The sequence below is a fragment of the Thunnus albacares genome, chromosome 12 (assembly GCF_914725855.1).
Source record: "Thunnus albacares chromosome 12, fThuAlb1.1, whole genome shotgun sequence".
Lineage (NCBI taxonomy): Eukaryota > Metazoa > Chordata > Actinopteri > Scombriformes > Scombridae > Thunnus > Thunnus albacares.
In genome coordinates this window covers 5,397,439-5,416,698 of record NC_058117.1, presented here as the reverse complement: position 1 = coordinate 5,416,698, position 19,260 = coordinate 5,397,439, and the positions used below count along the sequence as shown (strand labels likewise).

Below are 19,260 nucleotides of genomic sequence, written 5' to 3'. Positions count from 1 at the left end.
TAAATTCAAGCATACAAGCACAGTGCGCTCTGCTGTTCATTTGCATGTACTGTAGAGGTGTTTTTTTTTATAGGGCAACAGAGACGGTTATGTGTGTTATTTACAGGAAGAATAGCAAATCCACATGGAGAATGATATAAGCAGGGGTTTAGATGAATCAGACTGTGCTGAAACGCCATTAGTGAAGTGTTTTTCATTAATTCCACAAGCACATGCCAGAGAGACTGATTTACCAGTGCAGTGTAGCCTTTGACATACCGTACATTTATCTTCCTCATGGTGATGCCCAAAGAGGCCCATCAGCTTTCCAGTGAACATTTCAGCCAAAGTAACCCTTTGTAATCGGCAGTTCAAAGCTACAGTCAGAAATTACATAGCTGATGGATGTGATAAAATAATATGGCACAAATAAAATGAATGTGAATAAAAGATGATTTTTGCTACTGACACGGTGAGCTCACTGACAGTTACCACCACAGTTTAAATAAATATTCCTGTTATATCTAATTAAGTATTTTTAACAGAAAACACATCCCATCATCTGTTTTGTCCTTGTGCTTTGGTCTTTTAAGTCCAACCCAAAGGAAACTGTGAATCTGGATAGCCTGACATTGTCAATGACCAGCAGAAGAAATAAATACAAAAAAGGAGTGTATGTGCGTATGTGTCTTTGTATGTATTAGGTCATTCCTTATCCGGATGCCCAGCAGACAGAGTGAGACACTGGCGGGAATGAATTCCTTAAAGATGAGGTGTTCTTTCTTTCACCTCAGGAAGACATTGAGCTCCTACAGATGAGATTTCAAATACGTCATCTATGGAAACACAAACAATCAAAATGATACAGTTAAGGGTCATTTATAAAACTCTTAAGAGTGTGATAAGGTACCATTGCCTCATACAGCAATATCACAACATCAGTGATCCTGGAAGGCTGCACCATATATATCCATGGGCGGCTCTCACCCAACTCTGACATCAGGGTCAGGAGAACAGGTGCCAAGCAGCCCAGGATGAGGAAGATGAAGAGGAGCTATTTATCAATCAACTTGTTGTTCTTGACGATGATGAGGAGGACAATGATAATGGTGAGGATGGTCATTTTGAGGAGGAGGATAGTGACAACCTGTAATTGCACTGTTTCATTTATAAAGGTAAGCTGCGATGATGTTAATATTTAGACAATATCCTATTTTTTGAGTTTGGATTTTGCTTGCAGCTGAATCTGATTGTTATTAGATATCTGACTGTGCTGTAAATAGGAATGGCTATTAATGTTTATATATGGAGTATTGTTTTTATGTTATATTTACCCTCTGGTACATGACTGGTCATACTTCACACAAGTTAAACTGATTTATATTACCTATTTGTAGATTTACATGGCATTGATGATAAGTTAACTTTAAAGAATACACTTTTAAAAGGCAATTACTGGTACTGTTAGCCAGCTCTTCAAAATTTCAACAGCCTTGTAATATTGTAACCTACTGTTATACACTTTGTGTTAAGAGAATATTTCCAACAAATGTACCCGGTATGTTTTACAGGGTTCAAACTGACACAATGGTGGCATTCTAAACCTTGATTCATTCATTCTGATCCATTTTGCTTTGTTGTCCTTTAATCCCATCTGGCTGTTGTTGCATATGGTATGCCTGCTAATGTTTCCCAATAAAAGGCGGGAAATGGAGGTATTATGTTGCAGTTGAGGTAAATAAAGGCGCCAGCCACTATTTGAGGAAATATGGTAGTTTAGCCATGACCTTTACTAATTATCAAATCAACCTTTTTCTCTATTTCTCTATAGTTTAGCAAACATTTTTTTTAAAATTTTAGCCCCGTCTCAAAATATTATCAGTAAATCAAGAAACCAAGATAAATACATAAGACAGGCCTTTAAGAAAATTAAATAAGGAGCCAGATTAAAACAACAGTTTTGGTGCACACCCTATTTGTAGCAATGACATACAATAATTGAGCTATTTTAATATGACCTTACTTCTTTGGGGAAGAATGCAGCAATGTTGAATCTCTATTGAGAACTAGAGTGAACAATCTGTTAATGGCTGAAAGCATTTACATAGAAGATAGCTTAAAGTATATGAAGATATTTGAGAGTGTTATATGCAAATCATAATACACATATTGTGTAGCTCTGAGTAGATGAACACTAGATACAGATGAAGACCCAGAAGTAAAATGTCCCATCATGTGATGTCATTAGAGGTCATTAAATGCTCCCTGCAACACTGTGTTGTCAGAGAGCAAGAGGTTCTGGTGGATCTCCCATGGCAAATTAGTGCCCGGAGAAAATTTCTGAGACAGGCCTGGGAAGGGTGCTTGAAGGGACTGAAACCTGGCTATGCAAACTGGATAGTGAAAAATGGGAAGTAATTTCTCTTTTGGGGAAAGCACATGTGCAGTTCAGACTTCATATTGTTCAGCATGCCTGTATTCACAGCACTGGTTCTGGACATCTTGATAGAAACCTAAATCTCCCTGAATTTGGATCTGTCCATGGTGAGAACCACCAGGTGGTGTGAGGATGTTCAACATTCCCTGAATATGAGAGGATCACCTGATGCAGAAAGGAAAGCTCTGACTCCAATCATATTCAGGATGAGTTCAGAGAACATAGCCTTCTTGGAATCCCTGGGAGGGGTCCTGGAGATGGCTCCAACTTGAGAATTCACAGGGAGACATCAATGCTCACGTTGGCAAAACTGGATAAACTTGCAGTGTCTGGGATCTTAAAATCAAGTGGTATTTTGCTGATGCTGGCAGATAATTGAATAGCAGATTGCTGCAATGTCTGGAGATCTGCATACGTTGTATCAAGTTTATCCTGTAAGTGCTAATGTATGTCCTCTTACGATCACAACCTGTGCGCAGAAAAACACCAATTTCCTTCGCAGGGTGTCTGGGCTCACCCTTAGGGACAGAGTGAGACACATACATTAGGCAAGAGCGAGGAGTAGAAGCACTGCACTTTTGCATTGAAAACTAGTTGAGGCGGTTCAGGCATCTGCTCAGGATGTACCACAGATGCCTCCCAGTGGAGGTATTCTGGGTGCATCTTACTATGCGGAAATCTGAGGGTACACCCAGAACATGCTTAAGGGATTACATATCCATATCTTGTCTAGACTGAGAATGCCTCAGGGTTCACCAGGTGGACCTGGAATGTGGTTAGGTAAAGGGACCTCTGGGCTGCTGTTGCCTAATAAACTGGACTACCTGGAAAAACATGGGAAGCATGGTTGAATGGGTGCTGGGGTTAAAATTTCGACTGTGTGTGGAAATTACACTTAATATGTTTGAAGGGACCGACTTCTGATTGCTCAAGTGGACAAAGTGCTGCGCTCACTGCAGTAAAGAGGAAGCAGGTGGGAAAGGTCAAGCAGTGGCAGCTCAAAGGAAGTGACTGGTGCTAAAAGAAAGCTCAGCCTGGTTTAGGTTTGGGGTGAAGCACAAATGTTCCGGTCACCCCCGTTGTCTGTATGTGTGATGTAGATAGGTGAGTAATGTGTTTATTGATTGGATTCCATGTTCCACTGACCCTTGAGCAAACCTTGCCCTTGCTGGGTGATCAAAGCTGTTACATCACTGGATTGCTCACAGCTCAGGGGATGTTTGTTTTCACAGCGAGACTGGTCCAGCTGAGTAGTGCCCTGACTTAAAGCAGACTTCCTATTCATGAAGCTTCCACACATCTGTTGGGGACTGTGCATATGCGTGTGTGTATGTGTGCGCTTACACTATGATCTCACCTTGTGTGCCTGAAGCTTGTTAAGGGAGTGATTACTGCACAAACAAGCTGTTGTCAGCTCCAGATCTTGCCGAATCCTGAATGCTATAATCATCAGCTGTATGTATGTAGACTTGTCTAACATTACATAATCACAAACACGAAAAAAATACACAAATGCAACTGTGCAGCTGTCAATGACTATATACTCTGTGTATAAACAACACAATTTTAAGGATGTTTTGTAGAAAACGTGGGGATATTCCGACATCTGTTTCTGATGAGCCTTCAGAGAAAGTAAAGGGCAGATATTTGCTCTTTTTTTTTGTATCTTTGTGTTTCTTCCACAGATGATCAGTAGTGTCTGTTCAGATCTTTTCCCGTAAATGGATGCTCTGTTTTCACAGTCCTTCTGGAATTTATCATGCAGCCCATTTGGGGATTAAATTCAGGGAAGAAATAATATTTCAGATATTAATGTAGCATCAAACAGTTTCCGAGAGCAGTGGCACTAGTGTGAAAACAAATGATTTATACTGAGTTAACATGCAAATTCTACTGCGAACAATTGGTTGATACTTGATGAGAAGATTAGACCTTTTTTCAGAATTGTAATATCAAAATTAGACATGTAGTTAGGAGGCTATACCAGCAAGAGCTGATGTGGGTGGCAGAGGAGTAGGAAAAGATATACAGAGGTAAAAGGAAAAATGTAAGGGGAAAAAAAATTGTAAAAACAGAAACTATGTCTGGATGTAGTACAACCACTATCTCCTCATCCATCGCATTTTCACAATTCCACATTTGGCCCTGATATTATAACATCATGCTCCTTTTACTGTCTGTGTTTAAAGAGCTTGGATATCAAAATTTTGAAAACTGGGGAGAGAGATGGGACAGATACTGTAAAAACAAAATTTAAAAAAACACTGAAACATAGATTCATTTGTCTTAAAGTTTAGAATGGCTGACAGCATTAATTGAAGTTATATAGTATAAAAATCCTGAGTTTTATTATAGTCACCAGACCCACAGTAAGCTGTTAAGCCAGAAGCCATACAGTAGCCATTAGGCCCTACTGTATTTCCACAATTGTAGAAAACAAGCCCGTACATTCTTGCTGATGGATTTCCCCTGTCACTTATCTAGAATGGGGATTCCATTTGATCTATATCACCACATTACACAGTTAAATCAATGCCTCTTAAAGTATCATGGTGCAAAGATACTGCAACACATCTATCATAACTCCTAATTTATTATCCAATAAAACTTAATGTTGTGGACACAGCCTGTATCCATTGAGCTGGGAGTTTCACTCATTCATTTGCAATGAGAAAATGTTGTGTAAAACTTCCAGGCCAAAAGCATACAGTATACATTTGACTAGACTGATGGTATATCCTGTAATTTTTATCCAACAGCTGCTTTGTTTGACCTGTGGTTTACCCTTTCTTTATGCCATTGGGGAAAAAAAAGAAAATTGAAGACAAGAGGATGATAATGAGAAAAGAGAAAAGGAAAACAAGGGGAATGAAGTGAAGAAGGAACATGTGGTGAAAAGAAAAGAGAGGAGGCCAGAGAAGGGGCAAACTATAGGAAAAGAGCATAGGAAAGGAGGCACGGATGAGAAAAGAGGAGGTGGTCAGAAAGAGATTAAAAGAGAGAAGATAAGAATTTGGGGAGAAGTGATGGGAGAGGAGGAACAGGAGATGAGAGGAAAGATGAGGGAGGGGTGAAGGAAAAGAGAGAGGAGAGGCAGCCAAGGGGAGCTCTGTGGAGAATTGTACATCAGCTCATGTGAGACTGATTGTCCAAGATGACAGAAGACTGACAGCTAAAATCAAAACCACACCGCACAGACGGCTCTCCAGATCTTTCTATCTTTTTCAAACCCACTCCTGTCTTTCTGTTTCCTTCTCTCTTTCCCTTGTTCCTCTTCTCTTCTTGGTGGTCCTTTTCTCTCCTTCCCTCCTCTCTCCTGTAACTCAACAGAACATCCATGCCCAGCCACTTTTACCATTGTGTTCACTTCAGGGTGTGTTCTCCAAAGTAATCAATCATCTGCTAAAGACGAGATGGGCTCTCACTGCATAATGCATAGATGGGAAGCTCTGATCAAACGCATTGTGTGCGTTGTGTGTTTTTTTCTATTTTTGCATTGAAAATGAAGTTCAGCCACAGCAACCATAGCTGGATAACTTTCACTCAGTGTAATTAGAGCTGCACAGGGCAATTTCACACATCGGAGAGTCCAAATGGCAGTGAGAGGGAGCTGTAAAAAGTTTAAACAACTTCAACACCCAGAAGTTATGGAATGTGATCTCAGTAAACTGTGTGATCCTCTGACCTATACGTTATCTTCAGGGTGACTGGCGGGTGTAAGGGAGGTGAAAGGGTTCAAATGTATTTGGGCATCTGGCTCTCTCTGGATGCAGCACTCGTGGCTCTTCAGGAGAAAGTTTTGTGTTTTGGTCTCAAGGTTTAATGTGTCGTTTAAAGTGGGTGGAAATGCTTGGATAGCCCACAGCAAAAGTTTATTTGCATAAATAGGGTCACATCTAACTCTCCATCATCCAAAACCCATGGGAGGATGCACTCTTTTCTTTTGCAGCTATACAATTGTGTCTTTTTTGAGTTGAGTAAGTATGCAACCATCTGCGCTGGTACTGCTTCTGGCTGACTTTTGCACTATATATTACAAGGCTAACTGCCAGTGGAACAAAATGGAAGCATTACAACCTTAAAGATCCCCTCCAAAATACTCTGTTTGGGACAATAATGTGTATCTAATATGTTTTTTCCACAAAAAAAGTATAATTAACACATTAAAATCCTTAAAATGGCATCTCCTCCTTCCCCCTCATTAAAATCCAAAATCTATGAATATGTAGATTGTGGATTTTGGAGTAGATTTTGGATTGAATATTGTTAATTTCAAAAGTTTAACTGCTGGACACAAGATGTCTCCTACTTCACTGTGAAGTCCATTCAGTGTTTGTGCACTGGAGGCTTCAAGTTTCCACACAAGTCTTGTGTAAGCTACATACTGGACCGGGAATGGCTTCCAAACTATTAATTGTGATATCACAAATCATACTCATAGACCCAACCCTTAAATTTTATTTTTAATGAGCACAGAGAAACTTTACCCTTTAAGCGGATGAATGTGAAAACAGCTGTCCAGTGTGAAACTCTGCACATACATCATTCTGCAGAGCTCAAACATCCAACTGTAGGAACAAGAAGAAAAACATATTTTTGAGTGGAGGCAACTTTAAGGCTGTACTAATCATTCTTGCCATCAATACACCTGTAAATACCGAACTGGTATCTGTATGCCGAAGAATATCAAAGAAACTGCTTAGAGGCTTTGGGCATGGGTGCCTAAAACACAAATCGATATATAGTGTTGTAATTTTATATTGCGTCATATCACCATATACAATTACAACTTGATATTTGGAATGGATAATGCATCAAACTGATTTAGTTTCAACACTCAATACAAGCACAACATGTTAGCGTGTTCTACACTTTTGTGGCCTAAAAGGTACCTTAAGTCTAAGAATCAACAACCCAAAAGCTTTGATGTATTTCAACTTCTTCCAAAATGAAGAAACATGAAGAAATTCTCTACACTAAAACCAACAGCATAACAACAAATATCTCTGTGAGTCCATAAAGTCAAAACAGCTGCCCTGCACTTCAAACAGTCCTGAACTGATGTGGAGGTCTTACTTGCAGAGCAGGCTGGACTTTGACTCACCGCCAACATCAATGTTCTGTACAAGAAAGGTCTTTGTCTTTTGTGCTGATCTCTTACGAATTATTACTAACTTCATCAAAAAATACTCCAGGCATAGTCCAGCACTGAAAATTAGTAGAGAATGACAACACTGTTTTATAGCGTACTAAAGTGGATCGTTTTTGTTGGAGAAAAACAGTACTTAAATGTTTAGGTTAAGGATAAGGATGGCGATTTTCTATATTTTTGTTATTGTCAACAAATGTCATATGCAGATCCAAACCATCAAGAACTCATCCCACTTACAAGTATTATATGTGTATCCAAAGCCTGATATATTGTATTCCTCTGTTGTCCAAGAACTATTGAAACACATCAGTGGACCATACTATTGCACTGGGTGACATGTTCCTTCATTACCAAGAGTTTGGGCATGTTAGTTTGTTTAGAAACAGCTCCAAAGACTAGTAACAGCAATCACATTTTCAGTCTCCAGGGAGTAGTTCCTTGTATAGCAAATTCCACTGCGCATGCGCGGGAACGTGGTTTTGTTAACCACCACAATAAGCTAGCTACAACTTATTGACTTTGTGCTACTTTGTAAATTTCTCAAAGAACTTCGGTAGAAGGTCAAGAAGTTTTTGGACACCAGGAGTATGATATACCAGGCTTTGGATACAGGCACCATGCTTCTAAGTAGGATGAGTTCATTGTTGGTTTGGCTCTGCACATGAGATTTGTTAACAATGAGAAAAACTCTAGGTAATAGCCAGCTCAATCATTTAAGTAAAAGGAGATTGGCTTGTGAGCACTACTCAACTCAAAAGACTGAATGGTTCTGGCTTGGTTTTTATGAATCCAAGTTTGGGGATTTTTACTCTCTAAATTTTACAGCTGAAGAGTCAGTAGATTCAGTAGAAAAGTAGAAGCCAACATCCTGAGGCAGATGTTAAGTGCACAATATACATAAAAGGCATCTTTAATCTCAGCTGTAAACTCAGCTTTTTTAACTGTGCAATGTCATGCATTTCTTGTGGCACAGAGTGAACAAAATGGGGCTTTAGGCAACAAACTAGGAAGGTCTGATAAATTCATCCACTGCCTCAATTTTGCAATGATAGATTATACCTTCCAGGCAAGTAGAATGTCTGTGAGTTTGTTTTGAAGCAACTAATGAATAGACAGGAGTCTGTTTTTCCAATGAGAACATACTGTAGCATAATATCTATGCCATCCTTTAAGGGCAGAGAAAGAGCTAGTGATTAGCTATGAAGGTGACTGGAAGATCTCAAGAAAATATCCTTGTGTGGAGCTAGAGGAACCAAAGGGATAGTAAAGAATTTTCTTTGTGTAAGAAAGTGATCTCCATTAGTTTAATGAGGATGGCTAAATTGCAAGCATTGTCTTATTTACACAGTGCAACAGAATCAGTAAACTGGAAAAGCACAGCATGACAGTAACAATCCAGTCATGAGTGGAATTTTCCTGTGCCACAATTTCTGTGTTTTTAGCCCAGTAAAAATGTTAATTTCCTTGAAAACATTGCCATAAGTTCCATGATAGTTACAATATCTTGTTACAAACAAGACCATTTGCTGTAAGGCTGTTTATCTGATTGGAATATCCCTCATTATCTCTATCAACCACTAACTGATAACAACAAAGAGACATCAGCAGGTTATTTTAGCAGTAATGACTTCATCTGTACTTGAGATTGCTGCAGTTCCTATTGCGTCACAAAGAAATTATGGTTTTTTTTGTTTGTTTTTTTAAACATGTCTGATCATGATTAACGCTTTCCAAAAACTCAAAACTTTGATGTCGTACCAAAGTACTATTCTGATGGCTGAAAGATTGACTTTGTGGGCCGATAAGAAGTTTGTTTGAACTTTAAGTATAAGTAAACACTATATCTTGACAGTACAGCCCCAAAATGTCCCAACCACAGAAAGTCATGCTGGATACTCGAGCATTCACCGTTTTCATCTTCTGTTTATCACTCTGACAGCACAGATTAGGGGATGGGACAAACATTTGTTTTGTTAGGCTATGGAACACAGCTGCAATAGTGAGCTGACACAGATGATTTGTTCAAAGGGTACAGGAAGAAATTATCTTCTAAATTCCAAAATGGAAACTGAAAGGTCACATTTACCATTAAAGTGATATTTTAGGGTTGCTCGTCAAAATGCTCCCCTGCATTTAAGTTTCAGCTGTCCTCCTCAAGTCACTGTACTTTGGCACAGCGGTTCCACTGTCAGTGCACTTTCCATTTCCATTTCTTTTCTCCAATTTCACAAATAAGAAATAAAAGAAAATTAAAGAGACTGTGACAATGAATAAGCCAAGATTAAAGACTGGGCAAAGTGGGCAAATGCCCCACAGCCTCAAATATTCAGGGGCTACAGAAGCAACAAGTCAGTATGGCTTGTCTTTTATTCAGTGGCTGAACACTTTATACCTCTCTACAAAGGTAGCTTCCAGCTTGACCCAACAGACCGGCTTCTGTTGTCTCTGATGAAGTTGAGGCTTTATCTGATCCAGGATGTCTTGGCTGAAAGATTTAGTGTGTCTCAGAGTGTCGTTAGTTGAGTATTGAGCTACTGGATTGACCTCATGGAAGAAAATATGAGGGAACACATTCCTTGGCTTCTGAGGGAAACTATCCGTGCTACAATGCCCCAGTGCTTTAAAGCACACTACCGAGGCACAACATGCATCATAGACTGCTCCAAGACCCCCCCTCCAAAAGGCCAGAAATCTGGATTCCTGAGCAGAGTCTTTTAGCCACTAATATGGCCAGAAGACTGGCAATTGCACCCTGTGGCCTAATAATGTTCATCTCCCCAGTTTATGGAGATAAGAGTAGTGACAAATTCATCACATCCGACTCAGGGTTCCTGGAATACCTGCATCCATGAGATGAGGTCTTGGCTGACCAAGGCTTCACCATCCATGATCTGCTGTGTGAAAGGAGGGTGAAACTCACAATACCTGCCTTTAATAAACGAGGGGTACAGCTTTCTGAAGAAGACACCACCAGCACAAGGAGGATTGCTACAGTGAGAGTTCATGTGGAGTGGATTATATGCAGACTAAAGCACTTCAGAATTAGTTCACCAGTGGTGCCAATCAACCTTGCACCAAAAATTGATAAAATTCTGAAAATTTGAGCTGCCCAGTGTAACCTGCGAGGTGACATGATACATGAAGATGCTGAGTGAGATAGATTGGAGTTGTCAACAGAGCAGTCAGTTTTGCTGAGAATACTAAACTAGGTGAAATGTGTTTACTTGTTATGGTATGTACAAACGACATGTACAGTAAAATGTTAAAATGTGTTATTTACAAAAGACATGAACATTAAAATTTTAAATTGTAATGTTTATTAAAGACAGATACCAGATTCAACAACATTCAACAATGACAATGTTTTTTTACCTTTTGGAATACATAACTACTCGAGGTGATGTAAGTCGAGCATTAGAAAAGGGGTTAAAAAACAACAGCGGTGACATTAAGTTGATCTTCATTTATGTGTGAATGCTGCAGTAAAAATCAATAGTCCTAGTTTGGTGCTGGTAGTGGTAAAATAACCAAAGAAAAAGAGAAAATACTGGTCAGCGCAAAAGAGAAAGATGTAATGCTAATACCAACCTCACGGTGGTGGTCAAAGACAACATGGCTGGAATATTGACATGAGCATTACATCTTTTTCTATGATGCTATTTTTTCTGCTTTCCTGTTGTTATTTTGCCACTACCAGCATCAAACTAGGACATTGGTGTGTGTTGATTTTTCTTTAAATTGATGACACGAGCATTCACACATAAATGAAGATGAAATTGTTAGTTAAATTGCTTAGACCTGTTAATTCTTTTCAACTCTCCAGAGGTGCAGAAGGCCTAGAGGCTTGCATTGGTACCTGCATTAGGAAGACAGAGAGTGAATTAGAGAGCAGAAATTAACGGCAGGTTTGGATCTAGCATTTACAAAGCTGCTTGTACCTGCCTGCCTGAAATTTATTGGCAATTTGAGGCAGCATATATTTAAAATAGAATGCCTTTAGCCTTGACACAATTTCATCAAGACTTGCTGGGATGGAGTCCAGATGAGCAGTTTCGATGCAGTCAGCCCTGTGCAGAACACACCCAGCTGCACCTGCATGTAGTAGCCATATGGCCCATGTGGTTGGAGTTCAAATGCCCCTTCCACCATCCTCACATCTGAAGTCTTGCTGCTAAAGAGGTCTTCCAGAAACTCAAAGGATTTTCTCAAGACTGGACACTTGATATTTAACAGTTCCTCAGTGTTCAACACTCCATCAGGGCTTGCCGACAGCCATGGCTCTTCTGCACTGACCACAGTGCCTCTGCGACTGACAGAGTAGCCACAGCCTTCAAGCCACTGGGAAGCCACCAGCTCACTCGCCTTCCCATAGCGTGTAGCTGCATTCCCATGGAACCTTGGGTAGAGATGCTCTTGGAGGAACGTCTTAAGACTGACTCTAAGTGGAACCCTCTTGGCAGAACTAGCAGTGATGTGAATTGTATGAGCATCATTCCACATGTGTGAGGCATGCTGCTCTTTGGTGATGTGCTCCAGTGTTATAGACTTGGTCAGGTCAAGCGCAATGAAGGTACTGTAAAATAACAGACACTTCTGACAGGTGGTGGGAACATCATGCTCCCATGAGGAAGGGAATCTGGCTGGGATGGCTTTTCTCTTGGCTGAGTGTTATAACATTTGTAAAGCAGGCTTCCTACAGGCAGCCTCAGGTGGCTCAGGCTCTCCCTCAACTTCTCATGGGAATGAAGTGCAGGGGTGGGAGGCAGAGGTGGACATTGTGACCTTACCTCTGGGTGCTGAAATTGGTCAGTGGCTCTATGGTGCGCAGAGCCAATGTCCACTAAACGATTTGGGGCAAGGTCCCTCTGGGTTCCAGCATTCCAGTAGCGTTGCTCATCAGTGCACGCTATACAAGTGAGCCCCTGGGACACAGCATTCTGGAGTAAAAATAAAATTAAGACATTTATTTGAAGCAACAATGGATATTACTGAATATGACAGATTATCCTGTATGAGTCCAAGAGCTGAAATTACATTTTTTTTAATCATGTAAGATTTAGTAAATCTTAACTCATTCTTAATAACTGTGTTGCAGGTGGAATAAGAGTTGCATGAAGCATGTCAGGTATAAAAGGACTCCATGCACAAAGACTGCATTGCAGTCCATCACATTTAATAGTTGCTTGCTGAGTGTTCAGCTTCAGCTTAGTTAGTGACTACTAAACATGGTGTACTGCAGACTTTGTGATGGAGTCCTTTCATGTTGTATATGTCATGATTTGATGTAGAGAAGATTTGACATAGCTCACTTACTTTGACTCCATACTATGTACTTATCTGCTCCGTCTGCCAATATGAGATTTGACTAGATACTTACATATTCTCCATGATTCTCATTCTCACAGTTCTGTGATACACAAATAGCATGTTAGCATTAGCCACATCACAAGTTAAATTTTATTCTATTGTTTTAATATAAACATGTTTTTAATACAAATGGTATAAATGGTACATAAATTGTACATTATCACACAGTTTCAGTGTTGTTACAGGCTATTCAAATTGAAGTAGCTGCAAACAATTCATATGCTACATCACATGAGTCAACAGTCTTCCTGTAATATTCTATTTTCTGATTAGACAAGACTAAGAAACAGCTGATAATTTTTTTAACCTAATTCAACCACATTATTGTATATCATGAAAGATTATCAGCTAATGTGACTTGAGTTTATACTTTCAAATAGAGAACTATGCTCTTGTACTATATGCTTGGCAATCATTATAGATAAAAAAAAATCCTACTTTCTTACCTTCCACAAAATTGAAGCTGCGTGACTGCATGACTTCCCCTGGTCAGTGATGCAGGAGCACCCTGCTGTCTCTACTGCTCCCAGGCTTGTCAACAGTACCCAGACCGAGTGTACTAGACCGCTGGACTGACTGGGCTGAACATCAGCCTTCAGAAATACAAGATCTTTTACTTGGTGGAGTAATAAGCGGCCACTTTACCACTGTGAAGGTACTGGTAGGCTTCAGTGCTCTTGTAATTTTTCATAGTGGCACCATCTACTCCAAAGGACAGCACAAAATAATTAAATATATCCCTGTACGTTATTTCTGGCCACTTTCTCATGTCATCCTGCCAGCCGCTTGTGGTGATCCTTGAAGGATGCAATACATTTACGCAGTCTGACCGCCACAGTTTAGAAGTATGCTCCCATGTTTTGACCATGTTATCCATGTCAGCTAATTTACTGCAAACTAACTCCCTTTAGATGGAAACAAAGGTTCTTGCTGGTCACTGCAAATTAGCTTTGTTGTTTATCGCAGTTTACACTCTTTCCGCTGGTGTTTGAAACAGAAGTCAATACACAATTGTGTTCGAACTGGAAGAGAAAAGATGGACGGGGCTCCGTAAGGTGAGTAGTAGCACAAAAATGTTCCAATCATACCTTTGCCACAGCTGCATCACACTTGTGGCGACCCTTTTAATGTTTTATCAGTAGGGGATGTTCAGTTTACACACTTCACTGTCATTGGAGCGTATAGGGTTTGGCATTTGATGTCACATCACACTGCATTTAGGTTGTTCAGGGGGTAATCCATCATGCATACTTCAGACTTGTCTGTTAAATGTGTGAATGATCAAAACACAATTCCAATGATAGCCATAGTTGGTGTGTTTACTGCTTTGTCCCTCTGGCGATAAAATATTTTAAATCTCCATCAGTGTTCCGTCAACGTTCCAGAAACATCCATCTCCACAGCCAACAGACAAAGAGAGCTAACCTTGGCAGTATGTTTTAAAATACTTTGAAGCAAAGAGAATGCCCTGTGATCACGATTTAACATGTTTATATGCTTTTGTATCACTAATCTTTAAAAAATATATTGTACTGCTTGAAATGCTCCTTCTTTAATGTATAATGTGTAGAGTTTACACTTTAAAATTGACTCTGCATATTTTAGTCTTTCCTTATAGAGATAAGTGAGTGCTAAATAAAGAGATATATATAGTTATTCTTAACGCATAGCACATTCTGAACCTCAAATATAGTACATTTTGTCACAAAACTGTCCATTAGGACATGTCCCATGAGCTGTCATCCTGACCCCTGACTCTACTGTGCAGACTTTGGTTGCAAATGACATCACAAAAGCAAGATGGCAGCTCCCGAAAACATGATATTTTGGCTTCATTTTTACATAGTGGTACGAAGTGGAGACGTGTCGTCCATCTTCTTATACAGTCTATGGTTCACCTGGAGATGAACGGTCTTTGGCTTAAAGTTATCTTTAAAGATGAACAAATTGGATGAGCCAGTGCTGTTATCTTCTTCAGGGCGCAGATATAAGTGAAATAACACAGAACTTATACTGGATCCAGATAGTACTGAATTGTTAAACACTGAAATACTAAAAACTGTGAAATACTAAACTTTGAAACACTGAATACTGTGAAATACTAAAAACTGAAATACTGAGTCACACTGAATATTGATTTGAGACTGAATACAGTAACATACTGAATACTGAGGTCCAATGAGTAACATGGTGGATTGAGTTAAACTGAATATTGTGAACTACTCAAAACTGTGAAAGACTGAATACTCTGAAACACTGTGTGATTACTGTAATATAGTTATGTTTTTCCCGTTTAGTATCGTTCCCAAAGAATTGATTGTGGATAAAAAAAAACTGTTTCAGACTTTAGGCTCAATGAGTCAGTTCTGCAATGAGTTGTCTGGTCACCACTGTGGTAACTCTTAAAAAAAAAAGACAACTGTGGTCTTTAATGACACTGCAGGTTAAAACATTAGCATGTTCATGCTCAGGGTTTTTTTAGTCTGGCCAGGATTTTCCAAGGTATGATCTTATAAATGTGTAATATTTGCCATTAAAGGGCTGTTTTTGTTGAAATTTTCAACACTTGTCCTACTTGTTTTATGTTAAAGAATGTTAAATATTGTACTTACAAGACACTTATAACCATTATATGGCATTGTTTGACCCTGAAACATGAAATGTGCAGTTATTATTTGTTAGTGTTGTTGGAGTTATCTGCTCTTGCCCCCAAAAAAACTTCAAATTTGAAAAAAAAACCCCCAAAACTATCTGTATAAAAATATCTGTATTTTGTTGAGCTATTTTTACCTAATCAAAACAAGCCAACCGCAGTTTGATTTATATCACCTGGAATACACATTAAAAAACACGATTTATGAAAATTAATAAAAATTGAGATATGTGTTTTTGCAAATGAAGTCTTGAAATATTTTTTAGTCTGCAGCTGAAGCTTTGAAATACTGACGTACATAAATAATTGTTAACTCATGGTCCAACTTTTTTAGTAGAAAATAAAATCCCTCACAGCTATGACAAACCATTACTGCTAAACCTATAGCTCATATTGACTATAATAGCACTAATAAAGAAAATGCTCTCCTGCTTTCCTCTCCCCTCTGAATTCACCGCATTGATTAATGATCCTCAGTGTTCCGACTAATACAGTTTATTGTCTCATTAAGCTACAACAAACTTTGGTTCTCACAGGGAACTGTAACAGTCTCCATTATGGATTGGGTCATTATTGCTAAAATAAACTGCCCCTGTTTTGCCAGCTTCTACTCATATAGGTCCAGCCAAATAAGAAGTGCTCTCTGTTATGGATGAAAGGGATACACACACTCCTGCTGCTCCTGTAGCTGTTCATATGATTCCTTCCTTTGAGTGAAAACATGAGGCAAATCATACCTTCATAAGAAAATCACTGAATCCATATGGATTAAACAGTGGAAAAAAATCCTTTTTGAAAACACTCAAATTAAGAAAAGCTGCTTGGGAAAAGGCCATTTTCACCGGAGAAAACTTTTACTGGAAGGTTTTAAACACTTTCGTGTTGATTCTGATTACATTTGTGGATATGTTGTCAATCACTATGTCAGATTAATATTCTGTGAAAATCATGTTAACAATTAGGCTACAGGAGTATATTTGATAGCAATGTGCATATAACTACAATGGGCATGCCTAATCATTTTGTGAAATAAAATCTTTTGTTTATAAGCACAGGGGAAAGTAAAAATTTAAGTCTAATCAGCAAACTAAATACTGTAAATGAATACTCCATAACTAATATTGTTACTGCTGTACACCATCTTGTGGAGGCCTTAAAAACTACAACTAAAATAGTCCTAAAAAATGGAGTGACGTGTAAACCTGATCAAAGTATGAATGTTTGAAAAGATAATGCAGTATTACACATAAAATGATCAGTGCTTGTACAACTAAATAAATTGTACTTGTACTTTAGATTGACCATTAAATATTTAGAGTTTATTCATTGCCTTTTACGTTTTTTGAAGAAGAACTTTTCCTAAACTAGATGACATTTACAAACATGAAATTCACAAAAGTAAAAGTTCCAAGCTTTTCCAATGATAACAGCAATATACAATAGGGAGTTGATACTATGTAGTAAATGCTTGGAGTAAACTGTAGACCTACAGTGTGACGAAATCCCTTCTTTTTCACCTTTGGACCAGGACTCCCTCCAGGTGGTACACTAGATAAAACAAATTAGGCTTTTGTGGCCACATGGTGCTGACAAATTGGCGGGTTTATAGTTTGAGCCAGCACAAATAATGAACACTGGCCAACAGCTGCTCATACAAACTGAGGCCAAGTGACTTACTCATTACCCATCTCAAAGTGGTACACAAAACATCAACAGCCCCTCTTGCCGGTTCAGTAACCATTGGAAACATGGGGAGTGAGCTGTGTTTTGGGTCTGGCTGGAAGAACTGAATGATACTAATGCAAAAGACTTACATCTTTTTGCACTTTGTTACTGTGAGTGCCAGCAAGTGGATGGTAAAGCTTTGTATCTATAAAAGTGTAACGGAGGACTCCAGAATACATATCTTTATAAATCATACTTTACTTTCTACATGTCTTACCTCTAAAACTGGCATTACTGGTTGTCTGGCATCACTAGCCTATTTCACAATTTCCCAACTGTTGAGCCTTGTTTATTGTTAATGGCCAAACTCTTGATGTGGGCAGGTCTGGATGGAGGTACCTGTCTCAACTTTGGAGTGGTCGGTCCTCTCTGTCACCTTCTCCTGGCTGATGAGGTAATCAACGATCCGTACGCCGATTGGCGACTCGGTGTGGTTCCACTCCATGATGACCAATGAGCTGCTGGGCTCGTAGGTGTAAGAAAGTTTCAGCCTGGCAACAGAGTGACAGAGATGCAAAATCACACCACTGAGTGAAAAATGCTGTCAGCAAACTGGTCCCATTACTGTAATTGACAGCTGCTGACATTATAGCCTGTGTTCGACAAAACTGCAACCCAATGAAAACACATTCTGCAATGTCACAAACACTCTTGTCAACAGGAAATATAGCCATTTATCCCTAATGTCTAACTTGACTTACTCTTGAGTGGTTGTCCGCAGCTGTATGGCATCAAGACCCATGTGTACAGAGTTTTCATGGCAACCAATCAATACAGTAGATCATTTCATTGATTAGCACATCCAAACGGGACAGGAGAGATAAATCAATGGTCGCTGTAATGTTCGGTTGCAAAGAAATTCTGCGTACACATGGAACCTGATGGCACATAACACGAGAGCACTGCAGCAGGAGATAGAGCTCTGCCAGGAAAATGATGGATGGTACTTACCACAGCCCATCTCAGAGTAATGTGCTTGGAGAAGGTAATATTATTCTGAGTTACTAACATAGGTTGAGGAAGCGGGGCGCAGGTGGGCAGTCCATCTGTGCCAAAAGCACTGGAATCACACCGACACCAATCATCGATAACATCTCCCTTCCCTGAACACCATAGCATGCTCATCATCGCCTCCTGAAGAGCCTATGGAGAGAGAAAGACACAGGCACCAGACAGACAAAAAACAAAAAGGTGAATGCCTAAATTCAAAGAACATGTAATTTTGGAACATATAGTATGTGAACAGTACTGTATTCTCATATCATTTTACAGTCATATATTATAGCTTTTGTGTCATTATGTTGATATTAAAATTGATTCCTTGAAGTGATCTCCCTTGTTCTTACTTGGTACAGAGTATAGTATTTTGATTTCACAAAATGTAATGTTACACTCAAACAGTTGATAGGAATACATGTTTTTACATGAGAAATGGTCTTTCCAAGGTTTTCCAATTTTAATTCATATGTGGGTTTACAGGGCATTTTTCTTCCAAATTACACACAGAGAGCAATTGTAGGCCATGAAATCTGACATCTCAATAACTATTAGGGATTCAAAGAAGAACTGATACAAGAGTCAGATACTTGGCTACATCGATACAAAACCACAAAATATATGCAAAATCCATCAAAAAAAGATAGGCTATCAAAAAACATTTTTTTCACAACCCTTCCCTGCTCCCTTGCCTCTAAAATGTGTGTGTCTGTGACTCCTGCTAGGTACTTATATTCCCAAATAACAAAGCCACTTTGAGCCTTCTACTGTCCAACTTTGCCTGAAACCTCTACACTGCCACCTCTACATTTGCAGTCCTCAAAACCTGTAACAGAAGTGATGGAAGATTCACGTAAAAGTAGCAATACCACACTATAAAATACTTAATTACAAGTTAAAGTTCTGCATTCAAATTTTCACTTAAGTCATGTACCTTAAGTATCAAAAGTA

General features: G+C 39.1%; 1 protein-coding gene across 4 annotated transcripts in view; it reads right to left on the bottom strand.

The window, feature by feature from the left end:
• The window catches only part of astn1 (astrotactin 1), a 393,038-nt gene that overhangs the window by 33,281 nt on the left and 340,497 nt on the right, over positions 1-19,260 (bottom strand). For 3 of the 4 annotated variants that reach the window (XM_044367646.1, XM_044367647.1, XM_044367648.1), the window contains 2 exons: positions 18,323-18,456; positions 17,653-17,804 (listed from right to left, as the gene is read on the bottom strand). In XM_044367646.1, the coding sequence (XP_044223581.1) occupies positions 17,653-17,804; positions 18,323-18,456 (286 nt within the window). Of the gene's footprint in view, positions 1-16,357; positions 17,137-17,652; positions 17,805-18,322; positions 18,457-19,260 lie in introns of those variants that run through there. The other variant, XM_044367649.1, reaches the window with a different exon arrangement.